At 45.7% G+C, this 9414-nt stretch overlaps 1 protein-coding gene across 4 annotated transcripts in view; it reads left to right on the plus strand.

Moving 5' to 3' along the window:
- PRRC2B (proline rich coiled-coil 2B) overlaps positions 1-9414 on the plus strand; it is a 74797-nt gene that overhangs the window by 39645 nt on the left and 25738 nt on the right. For all 4 annotated transcript variants that reach the window (XM_067471968.1, XM_067471965.1, XM_067471966.1 and 1 more), the window contains exons 16-18: positions 738-2663; positions 7278-7435; positions 7558-7718. In XM_067471968.1, the coding sequence (XP_067328069.1) occupies positions 738-2663; positions 7278-7435; positions 7558-7718 (2245 nt within the window). The remainder of the gene's footprint in view (positions 1-737; positions 2664-7277; positions 7436-7557; positions 7719-9414) is intronic.

The raw sequence follows: 9414 nt of genomic DNA on the forward strand, positions 1-9414 counted from the left end.
ACCAGAGAATTCCCAGGACTTTGAGCCAGAGAAGAGCTCGGCACCTGGCCCAGCTGCAGAAATTAGTGTGCCAGTAGATAGAAGGCATATTTTCAGTCAGCACAGGCAAACAAAGCAATCTCTCAGGCATTCTGCCAGATTGAGAGAGAGATTGATAACAGAATCAAGGCTGAAACGAAATCCATTCCTGGCCGATTAGGGGATAAAAGTGCCAAGTACAAAATCTATAGTCAGACGAAGCAATGTTGGAATTGAGTCAAGATGTCTTTCCTGGTCTTTGGAAGCCTTGCCTTGGATAGAGTCGTGTGTTAAGTGCCTTGTTTGATTTCATGATTCACGTTTTGGAGTTTTACCTTGGAGTTTCTATATTTGTTTTTCATGAACTCTGATGAACGAATTTCCTCAACTATTTGTTTCTGCTTATCTTTCTACCTACTTGGATTTTTATGGAGTGTTTTTTTTACTGCTACTGCTTTTTAATTATCTTCTATAAACTGCTTGCATTTTTACTCAGCTGTATGGTGTTTAAAGTAAGAAGGCTTTCCTGGCCTGGAGTGCAACAACTTGCTCTTTCCCAGGCTCCATTGGGTTGTGCTCTTGGGATGAGAAGCCATATTTATGTGTTTGTATTATTATATTGTTGTGAGCCGCCGCAAGTCCCCTCAGAGAGATGGGGTGGGTAGAAATAAAGTTTATTCTTATTATTCTTATTATTTCCGGTTTCCTATTCCTTGTAGGAATGACAACTTCCGGGCCCAGAAGGACCTTTTTGAGGAGCCAGAGGATTACTTGAATGCCTTCGACAGGAAGGCCGGTTACGAGAGCTGTGTCCCCTCCGCCTCCCAACGCTTGAGCCAGGATCGTGGTTTCTCATCCCAAGAGCGCAACACCATGGAGCCTGGGAAGAAGCCGGAGTGCAACGGTTGGGATGCCGGTCTGTACTCTAAGACCTCCGAAGTGGCGGTGTCATCGTCAAAGGAGGAAGAGGCTTCTCGTCGGGATGACGAGGAGGAGGAGAAAGCTGCGGAGAAGCCGGCTGCTTCTGCTTCGGCCGAAACCAGGTGGGCTTCTGAAACGCGGCACGGCGGCCACTCGGAAACAACGGGAAGGGCCCGCCGATCTGGTCCCATCAAGAAGCCGGTGCTGAAGGCTCTCAAAGTGGAGGAGAAGGAGAAAGAGCTGGAGAAGGTGAAGTCAGTAGAAGTGGAAGAGGTGAAGGAAAAAGCGGTGCCTGTTCCAAGAGCAGAGGACAACAGAGACCGAGATCCTGCCGCTTTGCCTCCAATCTCCAATTATCGCTTGGCAGAGGAGAAAGGCCCTTCTCGGGAAGTGGAGAAGCCCCGTGAGGAGGAAGAGGAGGAAGAACAGGAGGAACAGGAGGAGGAGGAGGAAAAGAGCGGGAGGAATCAGTCCCGGGAGCCTGGGGATTTGCCCCCGACAAAGAGAAACAACTGGATTTTCATTGATGAGGAACAGGCCTTTGGAGGAAGGGGGCGGGGGCGAGGCCGCGGCTTCAAGGAGTTCACCTTCAGAGGGGGGCGAGGCAACGCAGCCGTGAATGGGAACATCAGCCGAGCCACCTCCACCATTCCCAGCGTCCCAAGGAGCAGCCGGGGCCGGCCTTTGAAGGAGATCAATTCCTTAGCAGCAGAGGAGGAGTTTCCGCGAGGGAAGCCGCGTCGTCGCATTGCCAGCGAGACCCACAGTGAGGGCTCAGAGTATGAGGAGCTGCCCAAGCGGCGCCGGCAGAGGGGCACAGAGAACAGCGGCGAGGCGGAAGAGGGCACCGCCGGGCTCAAGAAGGGGGACACCCACGACTCCTGGCGCTCCAACAAGATCTATTCAGACGAGGGAGACCCTAAAGCAAGGGCGCCACTTCCGCCGCGGGCATTTGGCCGGTCGCTGCCTCCGCGGTTGAGCAACTCTGGCTACGGCCGACGGGGCTTTGCAGCCAAAGAGGGCCCGCAGTGGCAAGGGCGAGGGTGGCAGGAATATGGCCATGGCAACGGCCAGCCTCTGGATGGCTTCGGGGCCTGGAGGGGCCACACGGAGAGGGACTATGGCCAAGACACATACAACAAGCGGAGCTTTGGGGAGGAGGATCCCCTCGAGAAGCGACACTACTTCCAGGAGGATTACAGCGGGGATGCGGAGAATGGGGAGAACCGCCCCTTCCGCCGGAGGAGACCCCCTCGACAGGACAAGCCCCCTCGCTTCCGGCGCCTAAGGCAGGAGCGTGAGTCTGTGGGTCAGTGGAGCCCCGAAGAAGGCGGCAACAGCAGCGGTCAGTGGTCGAGCCGAGGGGCAACAGTGGATCGAAGCGGACCCTCCACCCAGCGCTCCCCGGAGCTCTCAGGACAGAACTCCTCTGACCACGCCAACGAGGAGTGGGAGACGGCCTCCGAGAGCAGTGACTTCAGTGAGAGAAGAGACCGACGCAACGGTGGCGCTTCAGAGGGTGAGGCCATGTTGGACGGTGGGCTCCCGGAGAAGAGGGAGCTGGCCAAGCGGAGCTTCTCAAGCCAGAGGCCTTTAGTGGATAGGCAGAGCCGGAAGGTGGACCCGGTGGGATTCGGGGAGAAAGCAGTTCGAGGCAGCGTGGGCGGAGGGCCCTCCCGATACGAGGGCCAGCAGAACGGAGCCCTACAAGGGAGGGGCAGGAGGTAAAGGCATTTACTCTCTTTCTCTCTAGAGATCCCCCGACTGCAAATGTCTGGGGCTGCCGCTCCCATTTATCAACACAAGTGCAACTGACACTTCTAGTTGTAAATATGATTTTTGTTACCCCATCTGTTCCAGTTTATGGAGTTTGGTGAAATACAAAATTCCAGTTGACAGGGATTGAATTTAAGTTGTTTTGTTTCAGAATGGTGAGGTTCTGTTATCCTTGTTTTGTTTGCAATTGAGTGTCGTCTAGACCATTGGTCCTGCCTGTTTCTTCTTGCTGCTCTTTTGGCGTTACTCCCAAATTATGGGATTCAGAAACACGGCAGAATTAAAAGTAGTACATTCTAGTTTCTATTGAATGTTTTCTAGCTTGGAACATATCAAGTTTAGAGTATCCAGAGTGAAGAATATTTGTTTAGCAAACAGTTCGTAAACATATAATAATAATAATAATAATAATAATAATAATAACAACACTTTATTTGTACCCTGCTACCATCTCCCCTAGGGACTCGCTGCGGCTTACATGAGCCCAAACACAACAATACACGCAATAATAACAACAATACAAGCAATTAAAAACACATAGATATAGACTCCTTATGCTCCGTGGAGTTAATCACAATGCTACTTTCAACGTCTATTTTCCCCTTGTCTTCAGTTAACACTTCAAGGCAACTATCGGCCGAGTTGTCTTGAATTAATTCATACTTATTTCTGCAAAAAAAAGGTCAGATATAGAATCCTCCTTTGGAGTAACCTCTCCATTCTTTAGCAATTTGCTTACTTTGCAATTCTGTTTGCCTGGGGGAGGACATTCTCTCTTGCTTTTTCCCATTACAAATTAAAAGAGAGAGAACCAATATGCCTCATCAGTGATTAAAAACTGCAACCAGAATAGGAGTACGATAAGGGTTTTATTTCATATCAAAAACATTGCATAAATTAGTATAAAACCGATAAAAATAGAAGGAGTGCAAGTGGCTAAATACCTTTTGACCAAAAACGGGCAACAGCAACGGCATTGTCTGTAGCCTCCAACAACTCTTCCTCTGTATATGAGGCAGGGCATAGTGGACAAGCATACAGATGCGGAATTGTCTGTTCTGCTCCACCGTCACACAAGGTGTGGGATTCTTTTAGGTTGTGCCAGTTTGCCAGGTTGTCTTTTGTTCTGCCCACTCCACTTCTGAGTCTGTTCAGGGACTTCCAAGTTGCCCATTCTTGGTTTGCCCCTGGAGGAAGACCCTCTCTCGTGGGGGGCCATCCAGTTGGAGTTTCCTGGTGAAGCTGCCCAGAGCTGTTGCTACCCTTGCTGTTGCTGGGGGAACACCAAGAGGAGTGGTGGTTCTCATAAAGCTTTTCCTTGATTTGAGTCTGCTGGGAGGAGGCTGGTAGCCATATAGTGGGTGGCTTTCACAGTGTTCAACCTCATTTCTCCCACATTTAGCAGCAACTTCCTTGTAGTTTATCAACAGGTGTAGGTTTAAGACATCCTGTGATTATTCTGCATGCTTCGTTCAATGCTATGTTCACCTGCTTTGCATGGGCAGATCTATGCCAAACAGGGCGGCCATACTCGGCAGTTGAGTAAGACAAGGCCAGGGCTGATGTTCTTACTACCGGGTCGAACTGCTTCTCGAACGCCGAGTGGACCTACCAGTAAAGGCATAGATGTTCTCCAGCTGGAGTTCTTCGAGCTTTAGGGCTGTTTCCCTGGAAATCTTTGGAGACTTTTAAGACTGTTCTCCCCCATGTGCTGCCAGTAAGTTTTCGCAGGATGTTATTGCATGCACCTGCTTTGTGCTTGGTGTTCAAGCAGTGTTTCCTATATACTAGTGTTCGATCTAAGGTGACACCAAGATATTTAGGATGGAAACGGTGTTCAAGCTCTTGACCTTCCCAGGTGACTTTCAATTTCCTGTTGGCTTCACGGTTGCGTAGGTGGAAAACATATCCTTTTTTTAAAAAAAGGGTAAAAATATAAAAGAGTAAAAACTCTTTGCCTCTGCATTTCTTGCTTGTAGATAGAAAGGATCGGTAAAGGATAGAAAGGATCCGGTAAAGAAGGGGCGGGGGGAGCCTTTTCCTAGACATAGATATCCGTAGAAAAACAACTCAGGAGAACCATGAAAATAAACAAAATCTGGCTACCAGTATTAAAAAACTCAAAAATTACAACAGCAAAACAACAGAGGGGAAACAAACAGGCACATAAAATCACTCTCAACAAAAGATTTCCCCCAGGCACTTCCAAGCCATTGAATGCTAATCAAGGTGATCAGCTGAAACATTCACACCTAGCCCCAGCAGACGAAAGTCCTTTGTCCCACCCAGGTCATTCCACAGATATATAAACCCATTTTTCCTACTTCCAACAGACCTCACTACCTCTGAGGATGCTTGCCATAGATGCAGGCGAAACGTCAGGAGAAAAACTGCCTCCAGAACATGGCCATATAGCCTGGAAAAACCTACAACAACCTTCTGATAATTCTTCAGGGTTTCAAGTTAGCTTAGATAAGTTGTCACTCCCTTTCGTAGAAGTCAGGAAATTATCTTGTTAACATGTTAACATCTCTCGACCTTCAGACTGTTTAGGATTCTTAGTTTTTTGAAAATCTTAGTAAGTAACCCACGGAGCGAGGTTATCAGAGTGTTTCACTCTGCGCCATCTTGAAAGCAACTACAGCGTTCCCTCATTTATCACAGAGGTTATATTCCAGGACCACCCGCAATAAGTGAAAATCCGTGAAGTAGGGATGCTATATTAATTGTAATATTTATACATTACTTATATTTATGTAATATTTATACATTATTTATACACTAGCAATACCTTGCCACGCATTGCTGTGGCTCAGTCTGTGTTTATGCATTTTGTGGGTATATATATGTGTGTATATGTGGTTTTGCGAATGCAAATGTAATGTTGTAATGTATTTTTTATTATTTGGCTTTTTAAATCTCTTCTGCTGTGTTTTTCAGTGTTTTTATGAGTGATGGGCACTCGTTGGCCTGATAGGTGTATTGTGTCCAAATTTGGTGTCAATTCGACCAGTGGTTTTTGAGTTCTGTTAATCCCACAAACGAACATTATATTTTTATTTATATAGATTAAGGAATGAGCAAAAAAAAGTGTCAGTGCGCGAGGGGCTGCACACCAGCCTCCCTTTCTGATGCCCGTTGTAATGTATGTATGTGTATACACACACACACACACACACACACACAAGCTGTTCCCTGCCATGTGTTGCTGTGGCCCAGTCTGTTGATCTGGAAAATAAAGTAATGAGAAAGCATAGGTTTCTAATATATGTAAATTCTTTATTCTTGTGGGTAAACAGTATTTCTTGCTGTTTCTTTGTCAGTGTTGATGCGGAGAGTGTCTGGTTTGCCTACTTGGGGACATGCAACATAGAATTGTCCATTTTCAGGGGTCCTTTTCAAATCTATGATGTTATGTGTCTGTGTGAATCATCTATGTATATCTATGGCTGGATGGCTCTTTGTCAGGAGGGCTTTGATTACGTTTTCTTGCCCTGGTGAAGTGAGTTGGACTGGATGTCCTTGAGTATTTTCTGTTGGTTATGGTGTTTCTGTGTGGGACGTTTGGCCCCATTCTGTCATTGGTGGGGTTCAGAACACTCTTTGATTATAGGTGAACTATAAATCCCAGTAACCGGAACTCCCAAATGTCAACGTCTATTTCTCCCAAACTCCATCTATGTTCATATTTGGGCATATGGAATATTCGTGGCAGGTTTAGTCCAGATCCATCATTGTTTGAGTCCACAGTGCTCTCTGGATGAAGGTGAACTACAACTCCCAAAGTCAAGGTCAATGCCCGCCAAACCCTTCCAGTATTTTCTGTTGGTCAAGGGAGTTCTGTGTGCCAAGTTTGGTTCAATTCCATCATTGGTGGAGTTCAGAATGCTCTTTGATCGTAGGTGAACTATAAATCCCAGTAACTACAACTCCCAAATGACAAAATCATATTTTTTGAGTGATAGTCACTCCTTGTGTAGTGAGATGTTTTGTTGCCAAATTTGGTGTGATTTCATTCATTGGTTCTTTTGTTTTTAAGGTACTCATTATGCACAGAGCATTTTTATATATATAGATATACAGGGTTAGTCAAAATGAATAGGCCAATAAGAAAATTAATTGTACCCGAATGTATGTTTACTGTAACCAAACCACAGCTACGAACATCTCTGAAGGTGAGACAAAACTTTGATAATTTATCTGTCGATACGTAGCTGTAGTTTGGTTACAATAAACATACATTCGTCTAAAATTAATTTTCTTATTGGCCTATTCATTTTGACTAACCCTGTATAATCCACGGAACAGGGAGTCCTCGTAAATCAAACAGCGAAGTAGTAAGGGAACTCTGTACTCTAGTCCTAAATAGTATTGTTACTGTATTGTTGAAGGCCTTCACGGCCGGAATCACTGGGGTGTTGTGTGGTTATATGACCAGTGGCTATATGACCAGTGTGCTTGAGCAGCATTTTCTCCAGATGTTTCACCTGCATCTGTAGACATTGAAGTTGGCCCAGGCCTGACCTAAAGCCATGGCTCTCGTCCCTCTGTTCCTTCTCTAGATCTCCCGAGGAAGGCCTGGAGGCCGGTGGCTCTGGGAGCAGTCATTCCCTCTACGGTTCTCATGCCGACGGAGTGGGAAAGAAGCCGGACGCCAAAGCTGCGTCTCAGTCAGAGAAAGGGGAGGGCGCCTCTTCGCCCTTTGAGCTTGGCTACGGAAGTGAGTTGTGGCATCCCCTTTGCACCGGGGAATGGCTGGGAAGAGGGGCTCCCTTTGCGCCGGGGAATGGCTGGGAAGAGGCGCTCCTCCTTCCTTGGTGACCTCCTTTGCTTTTTCTGCAGGCGGCCTGATGGACAGCCGCCTCTCAGGCCCTGCGGAGGAGGAGGAGGAAGAGGGCGAGGGGGGTCTCCCTATGGCTGGCGAAGGCTTCATCGAGGTCCTGACCAAGAAGCAGCGCCGCTTGCTGGAGGAGGAGCGCCGCAAAAAGGAACAGGCTGCACAGGTAACACCTTTTGCCGACCTGCGTCTTCCCATCCCCTGCTGTCCTCCACCGAATAATCAATCCCGTTAATCAAATAGGAGCAAAGCTCAGCCCTATTTATTTATTTATTATTTACTAGCTGGACCTGCCCACACGTTGCTGTGGCCAACCTTTTCTTCCTCGTTCTCTCCTTCCTTTCTCTACTTCCTTCCCTCCCTCTTTTATTCCTTCCTTTTTTTCTTTCATTCTCTCCTTCTCTTCCTCTTCCCTTTCCTCCCTTTCTTCCTTCTCTGCCTATTCTTGCACTGCAACTCCCAGCAGTCCTTCTGATCTATCTATCTACCTACCTGCCTATCTCTATGTAAGCTATCTACCTGGAGGATTGGTGGGAGTTGCAGTCCAGGAATAGGAAATCAGAAATACGCAGGGATTGGGATGCTCTCAAAAAGATCCAAGGAGAAGAAAGCTTACATCTTGGAAGTAGTGCATTTGGATCCTCCTCCTCTCCTAAAGGGGATGCTGGGAGCTGTAGTCCAGAAGAGAGTGTGGATATGCTATTGTGTGTTTTGTTTGCCAGGGGGAGTTGTTTTTGCGCATGCGCTGTAAAGTTATCTTGCTTCTTTGGCTTTTTAAATTCCTTCCGTTTTGTTTTTCAGTGTTTTCAATGGTCACTTGTTGGCCTGATAGGTGTCTTGTGTCCAAATTTCCTATCAATTTGTCCAGTGGTTTTTGAGTTATGTTAATCCGGCAAACTAACATGGCATTTTTATTTATATAGATTTACCCTATTTATACCCTCGAAGGGGATTCAAGGTGGCTTACATACAGGCAATTATTCATGTCTGCCTTAATACACATACAGTTCCAATAATATTGAGATAACATTGCTTTAAATTAAAATGAACACAAATTAAGCCTTTTCAAACATTTCACATTTCAAAACAAAACATTCACTTGAGTGAGATTATGAGAATTTTGAGTGCATTATTGATGACTTTTCAATTTTAGGATTTTTTTTAAAGAAAAGTTATTTTTGATCAAAATACTACATAAAAAATCTGTTGAGATTATCTTCACAATTCAGCAGCAGATCAGTTGCACAACTTCAGCGCTTTCCAGTAGCTTCTTCCTGCACAGTATTTTCAGTCAACTGCTCCCACAAACTGCAGTCACTCTGGAACCTTTTTACAGGCACTTGAGCACATGCCCGGCCACTGTCAGTTTTACTATTGTTTTCACCTCCAATCTAGATGACACTACAAACTTACCACAGCACACGGTTATATCTTGTCTTAGCAACAGGTTCCTTTAATCAATTACACCGAGCCTTCGGCAAACAGCATCACACCACAAGGAGAGAAATATACACTGTATATGACTTCCTTATATACAATTATGTACATTTACACATAGCAATCTCTGATTGGTTCCCAACTCATTGACTTAACTCAAACCCAGGATTGCATCATTCACAATCACCTGGACTAGGCCAGAACACATTCTCCAAATGATTCCCTATAAACAGTTAATGCATGACTCAGTATTTCCAATAGAAGCCTATTAGCAGTGCATGACTCAGCTATATTACATTACAGTACATTGTAAAACCTGACAAAATCCAAAATTTATCATTTATCATTTATTTATTTATTATAGTTGGAAGTGTGTGTTTGTTTTTTTGTTTTGTTTTGCTTTTTTGCTCTTTGCAGAGATTGAT

This window comes from Anolis sagrei, chromosome 11 (assembly GCF_037176765.1).
Source record: "Anolis sagrei isolate rAnoSag1 chromosome 11, rAnoSag1.mat, whole genome shotgun sequence".
NCBI lineage: Eukaryota > Metazoa > Chordata > Lepidosauria > Squamata > Dactyloidae > Anolis > Anolis sagrei.